This window comes from Haliotis cracherodii, unplaced genomic scaffold (genome assembly GCF_022045235.1).
Source record: "Haliotis cracherodii isolate W230 unplaced genomic scaffold, xgHalCrac1.p SCAF_16, whole genome shotgun sequence".
Taxonomy (NCBI): domain Eukaryota; kingdom Metazoa; phylum Mollusca; class Gastropoda; order Lepetellida; family Haliotidae; genus Haliotis; species Haliotis cracherodii.
In genome coordinates this window covers 4,336,054-4,356,665 of record NW_027266271.1, presented here as the reverse complement: position 1 = coordinate 4,356,665, position 20,612 = coordinate 4,336,054, and the positions used below count along the sequence as shown (strand labels likewise).

At 42.2% G+C, this 20,612-nt stretch overlaps 1 protein-coding gene across 2 annotated transcripts in view; it reads left to right on the top strand.

Annotated features, from left to right (window-relative positions):
* LOC139463736 (histone-lysine N-methyltransferase EZH2-like) overlaps positions 1-20,612 on the top strand; it is a 177,779-nt gene that overhangs the window by 75,349 nt on the left and 81,818 nt on the right. For both annotated transcript variants that reach the window (XM_071244986.1, XM_071244987.1), the window contains exons 9-12: positions 1,420-1,600; positions 4,598-4,746; positions 9,943-10,037; positions 19,830-19,996. In XM_071244986.1, coding sequence (XP_071101087.1) covers positions 1,420-1,600; positions 4,598-4,746; positions 9,943-10,037; positions 19,830-19,996 — 592 coding nt within the window. The remainder of the gene's footprint in view (positions 1-1,419; positions 1,601-4,597; positions 4,747-9,942; positions 10,038-19,829; positions 19,997-20,612) is intronic.

Here is a 20,612-nt window from a genome sequence, read left to right as displayed (position 1 = left end):
AAGGATTTTCTAACAATAACAGAACATTCCAATGTACCGGTACTCTGAAAACAGTCAAACGCATCTTCCACATTTCTGCTTTCAATTTTGTATAAAAAGTATCTGTTGTTGAAATTTGACAGCTGTCATGATACTGACAAGATGAGAATAGGTGATTGGTAAATGGGTACATTTACATTGTATAAACCCAAAACATTCAACCATTAATACACCAAGCCCTTCAGCAAAACATTTCAGTTCACCAGTGGCAGAGTCTGCTAGGGTTACTTGTGTCAGCGCAGAATGAGACAAGACGAGGTCAGCTTCAACTCTTATGTTTTCAATATATTCTGCTATCTGAATCAACAAGGCCACATTTTTCCCTTAGAGGCCAATCTCGGATAATATCTGTAGTTGTAGACAATCAGGTTGAATGTCTTTGACAAAATCTCTTTGGTAAACTTCGTACCCACTCATACACAGGAATGGAGGCCTGATGTGGATCATCTCTCGACAACAGGAGTTTGGTCAGGGGTGCAAAATAATCTGCACATCAACAGTCTTGAATTTCTAGCCGTTATACTGGCGATTTCATGTTGGAAAGGCCAACGGGTCCATGCCAGGTTGTTGATCTCCGCAGTGGCTCATAAGATGGGATCGACTCACTCAAATCACCCTTTTGTACAGAACACCATTGTGTTGGCAGATGTTCTGTCAAGAAAATAGCAACCATATCTTCATCCAAGTCTGAGGATATCCCACTTCCAGTGTTTGTGTCTCGAATTCGAGATCCTCTGGCTTGGGACCATGACACCCTATCCATCTCATTGGAAGGTTTTCTTGCTTACACATATCTACCTCCAGTCCTCCCACCCTCACGCTTATTGGCCCGGTTTGAGTTGGTTCCCAGAACTAAGAAAGCTTGTGGGAGACCCCATTCTTGAGTTTCCTTGTTGGGAAAAACTAATAAATCCACTCATATGGCTGGCACAAACAGTACCAACATCCTTGGCTGTTCACGGATGTTCATGATGTCAATCACTGGATTGTCTGGTCCAGATTTGATTATTTACAGACCACCGTCATATAGCTGGAATATTGCTCAGTGCGGTGTTAAACAGCTAACAAAATTGTGTGAGTGACCAGCGGTTTCTCTTTGGGAGCAGATAAGGCAGCAGTAAAGGTGCTTCATACTTCTACTAGGGTCCCGGTGCAGGAACAAAGTGAATCCTATGAAGACCTTAAGCAGTTCATCGCCGATTATTTGTTGTATTTGTGTAAGACCTGTTATTTGTGTAAGAAACTAAGGGAAAGAAACATTGAAATTCTTAGTTCCATGGGTATTACACATTTTCACTTATTTTTATCCAACTCTTTCAGCCTTTAGGGTTGGTACATACATAATCCATTGAATTATAAGATTGTGGTTTTGCTTTGCAGGTACCTCCAAAGGACAAAGATAATGCTGCCTCAGACTCTGAAAAGTCTGACAAATCTGATAAAAGTGAAGTTTATGAGACTGGGAGAAAATCATCACCTCAACAATATATCGGCCGCAAACGGAAGATGAATGGCGGAATCAGTAGTGGAGAAGACAGTGAGAAGAGTAATGATGCAACAGGTAATATTTGTGGTGACAGTTATCTTGTGTCCTTACAGCTGTTTTTCATTACACCTTATCAAACCCAATGCAAGATACTATACAGGCTACATGTCATCAAATGTTGTCAGAAAGGTGATTGTCTACAAACATAAACACTTCACTATCTGCACATCTTCCATGAACATATTTCTGAGCTTTCCTCGTCCTGTGTTAGAGTTTGAATGTCATTGTCAATCAGTGTCACTCAGTGTCAACTAGATACTTAAAGGGGCACTGATCTAACGCAATTCCCCGGGACTGGTTGTTGCCTTTGTTATTGTTTTTTTCCAGTGAGTACCCGGATGTATAGCAGAAATCTAGACTAGTTCGCGACCTCTGCTGCGCCATTCGTATGCGCATTAGTCACTTTTATGGGTAGTAATAAGGGCGTATGGTCACATGGATCAACAAAATGAAATACAGTTTTCGAGATAATAAGGAAATGTAGGTATCTTTGTGAGTAGCAACGGTAATGGTGACGAAGTTTTGACTTGCTTGGTAATTTTGCGATTATCGTTTACACTATTTTGACTTGCAACTCAAAGTAAATATTTCACCTGAGCATATGCTTTGTTATAGTGTGTATATTTTTTTTACTGTCAAATGTGTAACAAATTTATTAAACGTCTAAATATTCAGCTATTTTACAAAGTGACTGAAAAACATTTCCATCTGTATTATTATGACAACGAATTCCAAACATTTTGATGTCACCAAGAGACTGAAAATGTTACGTTGAAAAGTACATTTCTAAGTTGTTTGGCTTTTAATCCTACATAATAATCTGTTGTGATGTTTGTAGGCCCTTTTGATCGTCTTGATCAATCTGGACAGATTTTTTAGTCAAAATGACTGAAATATTTACACATTTTATAAATTGCCAGAGAGAATCACATTTTACAAATTGACGGTAATATATACACGCTTACAAAGGAAAAGACCTGTGACAACAACGTCTATCGCGCATTGAATAATTTCACAACCAAGACGTAGAGAAACAAGAACGAATCGGTTCAAATGAAGGAAAACAAAATGCAAATATCATAATTACAACCTACCAAATTTATGTGTATAAGTTTTAGGCAGCTTCCTTGTTCGAGGAATGTATCCGTGAATATCCACACAAAGGAACAATATTCCACTCGTCTGCAGCTGTACAAAGAAACTTATTCGGTGTCACGTGTCTCAGTAACAATCAAATATTTTAAAAGATACATATCGTTTCGGGATGTTATAAACCGTGTTCGTTTCTCAACTGGTCGCTTGGATTGTTTCAGGTGTTTTACATAGGTGTCACGTCTCAATGGTCGGCTGAGAAAGCCCACGTGACAACTATTTTCATAACGTCCACGGTTCCTAAAAATTCCATTGAGTGATAGATAACAATGATCAATCAATCAACGTGTTACCAGTTAACCCTTTGAACAAAGTATGTTGTTTTTACATCGGCACTTCGCGCCATGATATGAGTGTATTCCCTTTGTTATAGTAAACCTAGACATGTAAACACTCACTCTTGACATATCCACTGTGCAAGATAACAGTGATTAATCAATCAACGTATTTTCTGTTAATCCTTTGATGACTAGGAACGATCTGTTGATTTACAAAAAAAAGTATATCAACTGATCATTCATCTCTTGCTGGGCTGACACGTGCACATTACATAACACACATTTCACCTCACTTCAAACCATGATTTAGATTGAATAATTACCCCAGACACAATAAATGCCAAATGGGAACCTTTGTCAGGTAATCTAAGTGGTGCTACCACTAATTGTACCTGTAATAAATTCATTAACTGAGCATCAAGTGAATGATGACAAATACACAAGTGTAGGGTTATACGAGAAAACGTGGATGACAACAAGGGAGTAGCAAGCCGAAATCCGAAAATGCTTTCACTGCATGGATACTTTTTTGGTATTAAACTATAACCATCTGGGGTATTTCCAAATGACGACATCCGATGAGCTCCCTTGTTGTTTTTGTCTGTTTGTTTAGGCTGAAGAAATTAATTAACATGCGCCCTTTGTCGAAATTTTTATAGATCACAGTTAACCAATCAGTGTTCAAAAATGCGTAAAACAAATATTGCCTCCAGCCTCCAAGTTTATTTAGCTGTCCTTGCAGACGGTACCCCAGTCTCTGGTCACGCTCAGTTGCGTTGCGTATCATCCGGGTACTCACGGGGGAAAAACAATAACAAAGGCAACAACCAGTCCATTAGATCAGTGCCCCTTTAAAAAACTTTGTGTACATAATATATTGACTACATGCATGGTGGGATTTGATGACATTTCATACATGATCTAGAGATAATCTAGGCCGCGCAATCTACGTAATGTAATTAATGGGGGAATAAATGTACAAGAAAAAGAATTACCTGTAATGTATTTTCACCACTTTTGTGGGACTGCTTAGCATGGAATTATCTTCAAGGATACCAACACACAGCATGAAACTTCCAGGGTTAGGAAAGGGAAGTAATCCAGCAGCCAGAGAAAGTCGTTAACATCATGATCACATCATTCGTCAAACCTCCGACCGTTTTCCATATCCGAAAACGTTAAGTGTGCGATCGCGTTCAGTGTGTATTTTCTCATCACAAATCACTTTTGAACATTGTGAACTCCATAGTCATTTACACAGCATCATACAAACATGTTTGTGTTCATTTTTACCAAGATGTCACTCGCTATTGCTATGATCTTAACTATGGTCTCAGAGTGGGGTCTGGATCTGATAAGATATGGGTAACCTCTGTGTCACCACTATCAATTATTGAAGATTAAATTCAATCATATCATCACACCAGGGTAACTGATCAATCATTTTTCTTATATTTTTTATCAATGGCACATCACTACCATAATGTGTTGCAAAATAAGAGGAAGTCTATAAATTGAAATCATAACATGAAATGCTCTTTTGATCAAGTCTCTATTAAGGTGGTATATCTATAACTTTCAGATATTGAGATAAAGTTTCCTTTTCGAGAAGATGCGATTACACCCAACTGGAATGGAGCTGAAGAATCCCTGTTCAGAGTTCTTAATGACATGTACAGGAATAACTATTGTGCCATCTCAAAGCTGATAGGAACAAAGTCCTGTAAACAGGTAATATATTTCCTTTTCAACTAACAGGCACTGGTAAATATAGGTTTCACTTTTGGTCCTGTATTTTAGTCATTCTAGTATGAATGAGAAGCACTTTCCTGACTTGAAAGAGACTTTGTGCTGAAGCACATTTCACATGTGTTAATATTACCAAGACTGTAACTGAACCCTGGGAAGGTTGTCAAGGTCATTGGTTAAAATTGTTTCTGTTTACTGCCAAACTCAAGAGTTACTGAAGGTCAATAAGGCTTGGTGCATGCTTGGTTCACAAGCTGGATAGCCCTTTGGAATGACCTTGAAGCACTTGCAACTGACATTGAAGGTCAAATTCTCTTGCAGGGTTATACACTCAACAATGTATGATGCTCACCATAAGTAAATTTGGTGAATATTGCCCTTTAATATGGTGGCAAGGTTTTGAGCATTCACCTGACTGCTGATCCTTACCCAGATTGTTTCCATGTGATCAAAACTTGAAGATGTTTATCGCTAGCAAAATATGAATATTTTTTACTTATCATGCATTACTCCTTAATTCATATTACTGCTTGTTCTTCACAGAGAAAAGAGCTGGATCCTTACATTACTCTTGTCACTTGCTGAGAGAAGATCTGTTTTTGATCTGCAGCATAAACTTGTTCAAACCCTTCTTGAGTTAATGTTCATTGTGCATACGGTTTGTATCTTGTGCAACGTTGTATGTTTTAACATGTGCATAACTTTTGTGAACCTGCTCTTAAAAAAAGAAAACAAATGTAAACCCAGGAGTCTTGTTGTTTCAAGTAGCCGTCTTGAATTTTTACGTGGCCACGAGTTATTAACTGGCTTGCGTTCTATATTCTCCTTGCTTTGTACCCCAGCATTGGCGTACCCTTGCAAGTATTTTGTGATCGTTTTGTATGTTGTCTTACGTTTGTCGTAATAATTGTTTTAGAAACCCATACAGTGGGATAAACAAATTATAGCATACATAATCGGGCGGGGACGCATTATGATTTTACACTGCTTCATTGCAGATATCATGCCCTCCTGCTCAAAGTGCCGGCGCAATATGTCGGCGTGGGATCCCCACCCCCTGGGCCTTAATTGTACATCTAAATGTCCCCGGGTCATAGATGTACAGACTGTCTCCGCTTTCCCCCACAGCTTTCAGACAGTACCTCTGAATGTCCAGGAAATGGAGAACGCAACAGGCCAGGAAACCCTGCGCAATATGTCTGACTTATCTGAGTATTGGGGAGCCATGCGTATGTCCGGTGGACTGGATAGGCGCCCCACAGGCACCCTGCCTACGGCCCAGACGCCTATGATGAACGCCCCTCTCCTCCAGTACATCCAGTACTTGCAGGGGGGCACGGGTGGCCCAGTCATCTAAGGCGCCGCGATTCGCTGTGCAGAGTTGCGTCCTTTGGGCTCGCCAGAAACCTATGATTGTGGGTTTGAATCCCGGTTCGCCCCGATTATGTTTCTATGCACCATACCCATGCTCGTGGGTTTCACCGAAGTGGTAAACATTTGAGACCTGCATCACTTCGGGCTTTCCTCCCACATTAAGCTGACACGCCGTGATATGACTGGAACGCTGTTAAAAGCGGCGTTAAACCCAACCCACACACTCCAGTACTTGCAGGCCATGCAACCGACGCCTGTTGCCCGAGTGCCTATACAGACGCCTCTACAAGCGCTGCCCACGCCTCTACTCTCAAAGATCTCCCTCCCCACGGCGTCTGGTAGATATTATCTGCACCACAGTTGACGATCACAACCCCATGACCGATTCGGTATTCAACAGAATTGTCATATGCTTCAGGGTACCCAACTGTGTCATCGTTCACAAAACCAGACCAGTCATCACTCTTATCATGGGGATCAACTTGCCCTTACACCGGTGGTTTCCCCATTTGGATTTTCTTCGGCCCCGTGGCTACTTACACGGCTTTACTCCATCTCCGGGACATTCAGTTTGAGGCATATATAGATGACTGTCTCCTGAATCATTGGGACACCATCACTCTACTTCGCCACAGGGACTTCACCCTGTGGCTCCTGTACCATTTGGGGTGGAAGATCAACCTCAGGAAGTCAGAGTTGACACCCTAAAATAGCCTTCAGTTCATCGGGGGCCTCTTCCAGACACACCTCGACCTCCTCTCTGTACCCAGGGACCAGTGGGAGCCTATTCAGTAGCACCTGACTCCAGCTCTCCATCTTGGACAATGGCAAGTCCTCCTGGGCCTCCTAACCTCAGTGTAGAACTTGACCTACAGAGGAAGGCTCCAACTGCACCCAGTTCAGATGTTCCTGGCTCCATACATTAGATGCCAGGACCTCGGTATCCATCGCTGTTACCCCCCGGATCACCTCAAACAGCGTCTCAGGTGGTGGACGGTGGAATCGAATGTCTTAGGTGGCGTCTCCTTGACAGGGCTTAAGACCTCTCTACACGTATTTGTAGATGCCTCTCTGCAGGGATGGGGAGCACACCTAGAGGGACAGGTTGCCTCAGGGCTGTGGTCCGCCGATCAGCGCCTATCAACAAGCTTGAAATGTAGGCGCTTATCTTGGCCATCGCTCATTGACAGAAGGCCCTCTCACATGCCCGGCTCTCCACTTCGACAGAGAACATAACCATCGTCTGGTGCCTGCGGAACACTCACTCAACCTCGCTCCTTCAACAGACGTTCCGATTGTTTCACCTGCTGGATCATCTGGGGATTCAGTTCCAGGTTCAACACATCCAGCGGATGCTCTATCTCAGCCAGGCATAGTCGCTCTCACAGAGAGGAAGTTTCACTCAGATGACTTCGCTCTTGTTTGTCGAGACCACGGTCTCCCCAACATAGACCTATTCGCCACCAGCCAGAACTACCAGATCCCGACCTACATATCTTTGGTCCTGGATCCACTGGCTTGGGCAGTCCACGCTTTCAGCGTCCCAGGGGAAGGACTAAAAGCATGCGCTGTTCCACCACCTGTACTCCTACCCAAAGTCGTCCAGAAGATCAGATCGACACAAAACCTTGATCCGACTTTGGTCATGCCCTGGTGGCTGGTGAGGGCTTGGTTCGTCGACCTCAGAGAGCTGTCCGACCCCAACCCACTGCCACTTCCAGATTGGCCAAATCTACTGATCCACCCTCACAGCAGACAGCCACACCCAGGACCAGACAGCGTTGTCTTCACATCTGGTCCATTTACAGAGAGCGCTGAATGGCCAAAGGCTACTCGGCCAGAGCGGCTAGGGCCATCACAATGGCACATCGCCCAACCACCAGGAGCATCTATGATGACAAGTGGCAATCCTTTGAGAGCTTTTGCAGGGGCAAGCAACAAGACCCCACATCTGCATCGCCTCAATTCCTGGCCGAGTTCATGCTCCATCTGCGTCACAAGCGTCAGCTCAAGGGCAGTACCATCATGACCTACCTTGTGGCGCTCAACTCCATCCTGGCAGTTCCGGAAGATCGGTGCATGACGTAAATCCCATCTACAGGCTCTGCTCCACTCATTCAGGCTGGAAGACAAAATGGCGAAATCTTGTACACCAGCTTGGGTCTTGACTATCATTCACACCTCGCTGAGAGACGCGCCTTTCAAGCCACTCGAAGCGATGTCATTCTACAATCTGACAAAAAATCGTCTTCCTCCGGGCGCTCGCCACAGCAGCAGTGTCAGTGAGCTACACGCCTTGGACGTCACGCGCGTCCGCTTTGAGCATGGAGCACACGGAGCCGTGCATCTTGGACTGTGCTGGGACCTCTTCGCCAAGAATCAATTCCTAGACAGCCAGATAGATCATTCCTCATACCTCCCCTATGTTCGATTGTGGGCACGGAAGATGAACTAGAGCTCTGTCTATAACCGGTTAGAGCGCTCCGGTGCTACATCAGATAATCCAAGGAATGTCGTAGACGACAACGACGCCTCTTCACTCTGGTATAGAGCTGCGACCTCGCAAGCGGAAGGTAGCCGCAACACGATCGCCCTCTGGCTACAAGCCTTCGTTTTCCAGGCCTACAAGGCAGCAGAATTTGACCCCCAGGCTCCAATAACCTGCATGAGAACCGGGCGATCGCCTCCACCATGGCGCTACACAGCAACTGCTCTCTACTCACCATCATGGAGGGATGTTTCTGGCAATCCAACACAGTCTTTGCCAGTCACTACCTGAGAGACGTCGCATTGGAGGATGTGCAAGGCACGCACAGCTTTTGTCCGTTAGCAGTGGCCCAGCAGGTCACCACTACTACACGTCACTGACAGCGCCTCCAAGTCCAGAGCCGGCCTTTCGACCTCCCCTGGCGTGAGCCCTGGTATAGAAGGTTCATGCCTCATTTGCATACAGCTCGGTGCTCCAGTCTCGATCTAACCGATCTGTCAGGCTGCGCAGTACCAGGACACAACGCATACCTGAATCTTCCCTTCCATGTAATGGTCATCCAGGCCGACCATACAGCCAATGACAGTTTCCCATACATGGAGTGGTCACCTGATGCCGACCACACAGCCAAGGATTGGCTAGAGAAGAGAGTCTGGAAATAAAGATGAAGTACACATCTGAAGGTATGCCCTCCTCTGGTTCCGTCCGATGAAGATGCATTAAGGAGTAATGCCAGATAAGTGAAAAAACTATTAAAATCCTAGATATTTTTTATGTTTGTATACTTATCCTACATTACTGCGTCTAAAGGGACCCACCCATCGCAGATCTATCTCCCCACTATGCCTTCTGATGTTTCGGACTCCAGAGTAATGTGAGGATCTGTGACTTTACTTCCTTTGGTCATGGAGCTGCATGATCGGGTTTGCCTCTCAGCTAGTTGGAACAACTTCTTCAAGCAAAGACCTTCACACAGCTCTTTATTCTGTCAAGAGTCAAGAACAAGCAGTAATATGCATTAAGGAGTAATGCAGGATAAGTATACAAATATAAAAAAATATCTAGGATTTTATAAGATTTCTTGAAAAGTGAACTTAACAATTTTTGTCGTTACGGCAAGTAATATCCCTTATCAGTAGAATGGCTTGTTTTCCCCTTTTTAAGTATTAGCACACATGCAGTTAACTACATTAATTAATAATGGCGATATTAAATAAAAAGAACAAGAAAATAACAAGATAACAGAAGTCAAAGGAATGTGATGATGATGTACTTTATCATGTTTATATCTTTGTACAAATCTTTTGTTGTGGTAGGTATATGAGTTTGCTATCAAAGAAGAAGCTCACATTCCTGACCTTAATGAAGAAAGAATACAAACACCACCAAGGAAAAAGAAGAAGAAGCAGAAGTAAGCACTTTATGAATTTGGAATTACTTTGGCTTTTCAGATAATCATATTTAATATAGAAAGTCAACATTTATCATCAAAGTCTTATCAGTATCAATATGATAAGCAATATTTGGAGCACCTTGAGAATACAGTACCATAACTTTTCGTGAGGACAATCTCTGCCGTAGGTCACATGTCACTAAGACAAGCAACCAGTTTGGATGAGAATCCATCAGACACAAACCTGCGACCTTTGGATTGTTATCCCTACAGCTAGCCGACAGAGCTACTTCCACACTGTTAAACTTAGTGCAAATTTACCTAGTCATACATAAGACATGGAACTGAACGGAAAGGGTTGATTAGGTGACAGACACTTATGAAGGTTGCAGGTAGGCATGGTGTTTCGTGTCTTGTCTATGGACACTCACGAGGGATTCCGTAATCTAGAAGATACCGAGTGGTGAGGAATGAGCCATCATGGAGCCAATTTTTAATGGCTGGAGACAACAAATTCATGAGATGCATGAATGACAGGGTTTTAATGATTTGTTGGGTGATTTTGTCACAGAAAAGTATGGGAGGCAACACTGTAAGAATAACAAAATAAGGAACAAGGAAGGCATAGACATGGCTACTGATGCCACAAGGAAATGCTGGCTTTTAATTCATAACTGATGAAGTGTAGTGAGGAAATTCCATGACAGTTTTCTGTTGCCAAACAATTGACTACTTTAACCTGCTCCCACAATGCAACTTTAAATGTGAAAACAATAAAACAGACAAAAATACCCTAACAAGTGCATTTATTTTGCACACTTGTCTCTTCGGATCTCGTGCTTGAAAATGCATTAGAAGGGGGTACAATCCCCTTAGACCCCCTGCACAGCTCGTAATGCATCGTATCTGTCATATCAAATCTAATCATATTGATTTATTGCAAAAGAAGTCCCACAGTAGATAGATAGTATTCAGACTGTCAACGTTAAGTTGTATGCAGCGTCAATAAATAGATACCTGATAAACAGCATTCCTGTGCATATTAATGAAAACTGCGGAATCTATATATAATACATGTGCAGTACTGCATATTATTACTTGCCCGTGAAGAGATCACCCGTTTAATAAACATACAGCGGTATTACACATTGTGTAATACCAAAACGCGTGCTTATGTACTCTCGGAACACGTTTCACGAACAAATATTGAAAGCTCTCAACATCCCTTGGCTTATTCAACGACGTTTTGTGTGGAGATGATAGATCACTGAGAGGAGCTTAAGCACACTCGATGACCCCAGCAACCTTGTTGCTAGGCTGACGTCACATGGCATTGTTTCGCCGAGGGATCTTGCAACAAAATTCCACAAATTACGTCATTGGGTATTGTGACGTGATTGTAAACTTTGAGGTGCAAGGCCCCGTTCCACGAGGCGATCGTACGGTAGCGCAACGACAGTCGTTGGTCAAAGTTAAAGTATATGAGTTGCGATAACCTTAACGCTACGATAATTTTTTGGAACGGACGCCTGAATTCTAAAGGTGGACCGTTGGATGGTATTAAATTCATACGTTTCAACTTTTGACGTATTTGAAGTATTACTGTGTTATACTCAGTTGGATTATGCCGTGTATCGTGTAGGTGTCAGCCTATTCACACTCAACAGTATAATTCTAAAAACGTTATAAATGGCCAGTAATAAATAAAATACTAAACTCGCTCCAGTGTAAAACCAATTTTATGAAACTCGTGAATAGTTGTGGTATCTGACTCGCTTTCGCTCGTCAGATACCAGAACTATTCATTCGTTTCATAAAGTTGGTATTACACGAGAGCTCGTTTAGTATTCTATATTTAGTTCTCATTTATAAGCCATTTATCCACATGAAATAAGTTCAAACCTGAAATATATGTATGGAAAATAACAGTAAATTGTTGCTATAAATGCTCTTCTGCAGACTATATTTAGTAAACAACTTTTGAAAACTCTCAACATCACTGGTCTTATTCAATGACATTGCTTGAAGAGGTGATAGATCACTGAAAGGAGCTTATGCACACACGATGACCTGGCAACAAAATATCACAAATTACATCTTAGGGTATTGTGACGTGTTCGAAAAGTTTATGGTACTGTATTCTAAAGGTAGGCCCAGTATTTAAGCAGACAGTAAGGGCCTGGGGGGCAGCGAAATGTGTTTGCAGCAATTGGATTTCTTAACCACAAGCACATGACCATGATAACACATTTGAATTATGCCAAAAAATCAACAAAATGTCAGATTACTTGTCGATTACTTTTGCAACATTCGTGGATTTTTATGTATATTTTTGCTAGTTACAGTTACAGTTTGCTAGTTACTTCCCTTTACATATGCACTGCTTTTCTGCACATCTTGTGTTATGGTTATGCAGCAGTAGAAGTTTGTGAGCTTGTTGTGCCTTTTGCAAATTAGTTCAATAAAAACATGAAATTACGATAAGGATCTACAAATTCAATGGTATTTCTGTTCTGTAAAACGAACAATGTTTCATATGTGAAGATTAAGATTACTTGTGTGTTTATCTTGTAAAATGATCCAGAAATAGCAATCAGCTGATCACACATGTACTCCCCTATCTATGGGTGATTTATTTTTTAAAATACTTAATATCATGGCAAATATCATAACGGAAAAAAAAATTCAATATAGTGATAGGAGGACCAAAGATCTTTTTTGTGTGCTCTTGATAGTATACACTGGATAACATGAATATTCAATGAAGTTGAGTTCTGTGAATTACAATACATGTAGTACAAAAGCTTGGCCTCTCTGACCTTCACTAGCTGCTTCAAATTGGACAGAGACAAATTTAGCAGTATTTTACTCGTCAAGTAATACGTTTATGTAGGGAGGCCCTTTCCCTCCCAGGTTGATTCTACACAACTTTTTATTAGTTACATAATAAATTGAACAACCAACAACACAAAAAGAGGACCCCTGACCGCATTATATTTGTACAGACTTTGCCTATTTTCAACAAAATAACAAACGGTAAGAATCGGTATTAACTACATAAATGACCATCTGTCATTATATGACTTGTCAACGTGGAACTGACGTAAATCAACAGTTTGTGTACGAGCTGTCTCGTGTAGGCCAACATAGTTCCGTCAACGTGTTATGTTCACTGCAGTGAAATATCAGGTGTTATGTTCACTGCAGTGAAACATCAAGTGTTATGTTCACTGCAATGAAAATATCACTTTTCTCAACTTCAGAAAACTCAGTCTTTCACACTGAAGTATATAATAAATCAAAATAACGCAAATCTACCAAATCTAGTTGAATGCTCATATTTCTATAGTCTGTTTCAGACTTCCCTCCAGGCAAAAAGCATATGTTTTATCTTACCTGATGCTACATAGTGCTTTAGCTTCCCTACGTTTTACAAACAGACATTACTGGAACAGAGAGACAGTTAAAACATGCTATAGCCCTTGCCCCGATACCCACCATTTATCCACCTTGGCCTATACTCCCTGATATTCTTCTTTCTTTGCCTACCAACAGATGTGTTATTTGGAACAATATGACTTACATTAATTTGTCATCAGTTTTTTACTTTTTCTGGTGATGTTGCCTCCATAAATTCTTTCCCTGCTTTATATCTCCGCTTATTTGTGGTATATACCTTTATGTTTCTTTCGAATACCCTACCTCTATTACTTCATAGCCATAAATTCCTGTTTATGCTGAGAACCACACTACACATTTTTAATAAATTTTCAACAGACGTCCACTTCACTGCCAACATATCTAATAGTTGTGAGGGAAACCCTGTCCCTCCGGAGACATGCAACTGCGCATGCTCAAGGTGGGAAACCTAACTTCTTTCCTGTGTGTCCAGATGACAACAAGGAAATGTTTTAGTTTGATACATCTGTACACATATTGCTGTCACACAATACAAGTCACATTAGATCATCACAAGCTTCAACTAGACAAACAGTGAGCTGTTCTTCAGCAGAGAACGGTAGTATAAGAGCCGCTGTCCAAGGACAAGTTTGAAAAACTTTCTAACAAAACAGAGCATCCTCATACAGTAGCCACTAGAGCAGTCAAGCTGAATCAGCATATTATGAGGACAGTAGGAGAGTGAGACATCGAGAGTCTCATAGATCCCCTCCCTACCACGTTCTGATATGGAAGATCATGAATCACGGACATAGCAATGCAGTGACCACAGAAATACACAACAGTCTCCATCTGGCCACTTCTATGACAGACAAGTTGACAAAAAGTCTTGTGCACATCATGTTAGGTCTCCTAAGTCTGCTCCATCACACACCGTTACACAGTCCAGTTATACAGGCAGGGATAGCGAATTGGATATTAAATCACAATCCCGGAGCTATAATATTACACATGCTTCCTGCTCATCGAGCTACAGATCAGATGACCGGGGTTACCCCTAGCCATATTTCCTCTCCCCAGCACAGCTTGAGCAGGGGTTACAGTTCTATAGCTTACACGGCTTCTTCATGCAACTGGGACTCTGTGTGGCACATAATTACAAACCAAATAATTATTCTATTAAGAACATCATTGTAGAGCTTTATAATCTGATGTCGGCTTTAAGACCGGTTGATAAAGGTGAACCAAACCGGTGAACCGGTCTACCAAACCCTTGTTAGAGCGTGCTGGGTATGAAGAACCTGTCGGGAAATCTGAAAATTTCATACCCTTACCTGTTCGTCATTAATGTTGCCACCAAGAAATGCTTCTTCGGCACATAATATCAGACTCGGTGTGCCCTCCATCAATAAGAATACTTACAAAACACACAATCTTCAAACAGCCTAAGATTGATGACAATTTTTATGAACTTGTTAAAAATCCTAACACCAGGATGCACGTTGACATAATTAAACAAATGCTCAGTATCAGTTCATTTATTAACTGGGTTGCAGCCGGAATTCATCACATTCATTCCTCTGACCTATCAGAGCGGGGGCCTACCCTTAGATACTCCCATAGAGATGACACTACAGTAGGACAGATTTATTCACAGCTTGATGGAGCATATGCTGAAGATGCAAGAAGATATTCAATCAGCACAAATTTGGATGTCCGCACAGTTCCTGCTAATGCAAAGAAACCTTCTGCTTCAGCCAGTACACCCTATGATCCCGGAGCCTCTAAGAAGATCTATGTTATCACAGCCTATTACAGCTCCATAGATATTCAACAGCAGACTCAAGTCATTGAAAGAAGCTGTAGCATCATCAACCAATCGGAAGTTTCAAGAATCTACCATCTCAATGGCATCAAAGATCCAGAAACAGCCTGCAGGTGTCCAGCATCAACAACAGAATTCTAAATCTTGTCAAGTTGACTACTGTCGGGATACTTTTCGTGCTTCTACATGGAATGACAGATCTTTCTGCCCCAAGAACAAGGCCTCCAAAGATGACCATCCCACTTAACAAAGAGGTAGAGGGAGAGGAGGTTTCCTAGGCGGATGCCACCAGAGGTGACTTAACCAGAATTCTACAGATTACTACAGACCCTGCCGAGATTGCCTGCCCATAGGACAATGATTTAGGATTTCAGATTATCAACGACGGACGTCATATAGCTGGAAAATTGCTGAGTGTGGTGTTAAACGACAAACAAACAAAAGATTATCAAGGCTACACCCACAACGAATGCCTTATGGACATTGATCCAAGAGTGCCAAAGTTCAGTACTACTGCTACTCCAGGACCGGTCGGAGGTCATCGTATGCAGAATTCAGACAACAGGGAAGCCATTCACAGACTGCTCAAAGTAGTAAGAAAAGGATACAAACTTCATTTCCTTAAACGCCAAAGACTAGTTATCCATCCTACTGGACCCTGATTCCATCTGTCAGAGTAAAAATTACTTGTAGCAAATGTGGCCATACGCAAGTTACTAGCCAAGAGAGCCATCAGCGCCTTAAACATGTTAAAAGAATCTGAAACCACCCACAGATTCTACTCACCAGTATTCCTGGTACCAAAGAAGAATTCTTCATAAATGCGCTTGATCATAGATCTAAAAGTCCTAAACAAAGATTATCTGGAAAAACCTCCTAAGTTCCAGATGGAATCTATCAAGAATTTAAACAATTCCTTAAGAAAAGCAGACTGGATGATAAGTCTAGATCTCCAGGACGCCTATCCTCACGTCCTCATCCATCCAAATCATTGTCAATAGCTGCGCTTCACAGTCAATAGTCAGAGATACAAGTTCAGGGTACTACCATTCGGCATATCCATCGCCCCATGGTTATTCACCATGATCACCATGCCCACCATCAGCTTCACCCAGCTAAAGCTCATAAGGTTACACGCATATATAAACGACTTCCCATTGGCCGATCAGGACAAGTCGCAGATCAAGTTAAATACAGTAAGAGGCGACTAACAGGATCGGGTGGTCAGGTTGCTGACTTGGTTGATGCATGTCATGGTATCCAAATTGCGTGGATTGATGCTTGTGATATCAATCACTGGATTTTCTGGTCCACACTCAATTATTTACAGACCACCGGCATATAGGTGGAATATTGCTGAGTGTGGTGTTAAACAACAAACAAACAAAACTAACACACTTAGGTTTCCTTTCTAAAAGTCAGAATTAGTACCCACACAGGACATCACCTACATAAGTGCAAGATTTCTACTCAGCAAGGGCATAGTAGCTCCTCCAGATACTCAAAGAGTAAAAGCGCACTCAACCAGCCCATCAAATCAACACATTTGCGGATGTCTTGCCCATGCACACTCACTGACCTGCTGAGGCAGACTAAAGTTACGACCCTTGCAAAACTGGATGAACACCACAAAGGAATTGGAGCTGGAAGCACTTATTCAACCTCCAGTTCGAATCTCAGAACTACATTGGTGGCTAACTCATCAGAGCGTCATGGCCGGACTTCAACTCTCATATCCCCCTCCTCTACATCAACACAGGCGTGTCAGGAGAGGGATGGGGCGCCCATCTGGACAACATTACAGTACAGGGAGAATGATCCGCCCAAGAGTTACACATCAACTGCCTAGAAGTGAGGGCGCTATATCTAGCTCTAAGAAGCATGGTTAGATCATCTGCACCACTCTTGAGTAAGAATTGCACAGACAACCTGACCATGATAGCTTACATACAATACTAGGGAGGCACGAAGTCTCAGCCTTTGTTGAAGGAGGCTCCATGTTTTTTGGACTTGGTAGACTCAGTGAATTGCAGGTTCGAGGCAAGACACATCCCTGGCACGTTGAATATCCTAGCATATTACCTATCCCTGAAGAGCAAGATCGTACCCACGGAATGGTCACTACAACCCGAAATATTCAAGTGGATAACCTCAGTATGAGATACTCCAAACCTAGATCTGTTCACCACCTGCCACCACTTGGAAACCTAATGAAAGAACCTCTGAATCTATTGAGGCAACCGAAATCAGACATATTTTACGGCACCTCGACAACCTTCACCTTCACCCTTGGAAGTTATCTCTACTAAGATGCAAGGCGACCTATTACTCTAAATCAGCTACACTCTGAGAATCAGAATAACAGTAAAATGAAACAAAATGTGTGCCAAATTCAGATAACCGAACATATTACCTGTAATCAAAGACATAATTTGGAAAGTTAAATGACTTAATAAAAATGTTACAGCCAATTTTGTCAAATTACCGGTATGCATTTTTCCTTCAATTTATTCAATTTTGACCCCCTGAAAATTCCTGCACACACTTGCAAGCTTACTACCCAATGAAAATTGTGTACAGATACCTCCTTTATGTAATAGAAAAGGTTTAAGGTATACAGGAAAATGTGGGAACGAAAATCTTGTTTTTCACCCCTGGCCAACTGACTATCTGGCGACCAGGCGCCTTGGATCTTCGGTTGCACCCAGTTCTCCTGCTAGGCAACATCTGTCTGTCCTCTCTTCTCCTCGCCTCCATCCAGATGACAAACAGAATTTCCTCCCTGATTATAATGTTGTCCCCAAACAAGACATTCACACCTGCAGATATGCCCGCATAGCTTGTTGATCATCTCCCCTGTGATTGCCTGGGCAAGGCACCTCCCCCCAGATGGAAAACAGGGTCTCAGATTCTGGGGATGATCTTCAACGGATCTGACTCTGGGATTGTACAGCTGCATCTTCCTGGTGCAGAAGAAAAATTCTTTCAAGCTTCATGTAACCCACCCTGGTTTTGGATGTTCAGATGCTCCGATCCACCATCCAACTTGGCTTCACTCAACCTCCAGGATGCCAACTTGCATGTCCCCATTTTTCTGGCATTCTGTCGGTATCGCCGGTTTATTTTTAAGGGTCGTCATTACCAGTCCAAAGTCCTATAGTTTGACCTCACTACGGCTTTCTGGCTTTTCACTCGTATTACGAAGCTGCAAGGGACGTTCCTGATCCTCTTCAGTTTGTACATTGACAACTGTCTGATGAGTGATCCTTTGTTTCAGTTGCCTAATGACCAGATTGGATTTACCCTCAGGTTTCTTCAGCAGCTTGGTTGGCAGATCAACTATGCAGCATCAAATCAACACATCAGCGCAGGATTTGACCCGCCACAGATGCCTGCAGTTATGTCCTTTGCAGATTTTTCTTCAGCCGTTGTTTGATCGGGAGACACCAGACCAGGTCGTATATCTCCCTGCCTCACATGGACCTTACCTCCATTGGTGGACCCTTGAGTCGAACATCTTCGACAGGATCTCTTTGACCAATCTACGGGCTTCAGGATTGTGGACCGCCCTTCTTCTCCACTGGCACATCAACTCTCTTGTTTTTGAACACTTTCTCTTTCTCCCCACCAAGTGGAATGGCCTACACGCGTATACGTTTCCACCTCCAGGGCTCCTTCCCCATGTTCTCCAGAAACTGGCCTCCTCAGGGAACATCCAGATTCTTTTGGTCACGCATTATTGATCCAGTTGGACATGGTTCCTGCATCTGCTCTGACTCACCAGAGAGCAAGACTTAAAACTCCCCATATTGCCCAGTCCACTCAGAAATCCACACACTCGTCAACCACACCCGTGCCCAGAGTCATAGGATCTAGGTGTGTGGTCCATTTGCAGAATGCATTGACAGCTTGGGGTTTCTCTCCAGCAGCGGCTCTTGCTTTTCATCAGACACACCGCCCTTCTACTGCCTCATTGTATGATCAGAAGTGGTTATCTTTCAAGGCTAATTATTGTCTACATGATATGGTTCCTACTGTGGCTTCTACTCCGTTCATAGCTGATTTCTTTGTCTATTTACGTGAGACAAAACATTTGTCAGGCAGTACCATTGCCAGTTCCAAAAAGCGATTGTAGTGCTGAGGTGATTGTAACTCCCATACATAAACATAGACTTTCGACTGTTGTAGCGTTACAATCACTCTGTGGAATGGGGCCCTTATGATAACAATATATTTTGTTCAATTCGTTTGATTTTAGAGTTACTTAGCAATTTATATGCAGAAAATACTTGAATGTCAATGGGGACAGCTGCTTATGTCCTAGAGTCGTATGGTTTGGGGGGGGAACTGTTGACTCACGTGTTCCAAGTGAGTTACACTGCTTTGGCAATATTTTTTTCTTCTGTCTACAATAATTGCATACCCATCTTGTCAGCAGAAACTTTCAGATTTAATTTTTCTTTTCTTATATTAATATACTAAATCACAAGACAGAAGCATAGAATACTGAATATAAAGACCTCATTGTAGAAATAGTTGAACCAGCAAGCGCGAAGAGTGACTTTACCATATTTTTGTTCATCCAGGTTGTGGTCAATGCATTGTCGGAAGATCCAGCTGAAGAAGGATGGATCACCAAACCCAGTCTACAACTACCAGCCCTGTGATCACCCCGGACAGCGATGTGACGAGACATGTCCATGTATTATGGCACAGAATTTCTGTGAGAAATTCTGTCAGTGCAGCAATGATTGTAAGTCTCAAGATAGTTGTTTTCCTAGAGTTTTCATGTGTTTTTACTTTCATTTTGAAAAATAAATAAACAATGTAAATAATCATGTCTCAAACACATGAAGTCTAATGTACCTCACAGTTACTTCCCTTTACTGTACATCTCATATTATGAACATGTCAGAAATATGAGTTGTATGCTTGTTTTACCGTTCATAGATTTGATCACTAAACATTTCATTCGTATTTATTTAGTGTATGCTAGGCAAATTGGTCAAGCATTGTAATCAGTGAATAGTGACCAACACGACCTGATCACATGACTACCCCACCATTCTTATCGCCCTCCTGTAGAGACGTGTTTTTGGATAAATATTAAAATAGAGAATACATGTTTTTTGTGTGAGCTACCTCCTCCTTCGTAAGGACACCTGTGATACACATTGAAGAAGACGGGAACAGCCAAGATACACACCCGGCCTGTGTAACTAGCAGATGTGCTTTCCTTGGTGGACCCTCACGACCTTTGCTGTGACTGTTGTCTTTTCTGTTCTAAGGACCTAGATCTTGTCAGTGTTCTCAGAAGAATCTTTTTGTATTACTTATGCAAATTCCATAGCGTAAGGTTGATCGGTGGT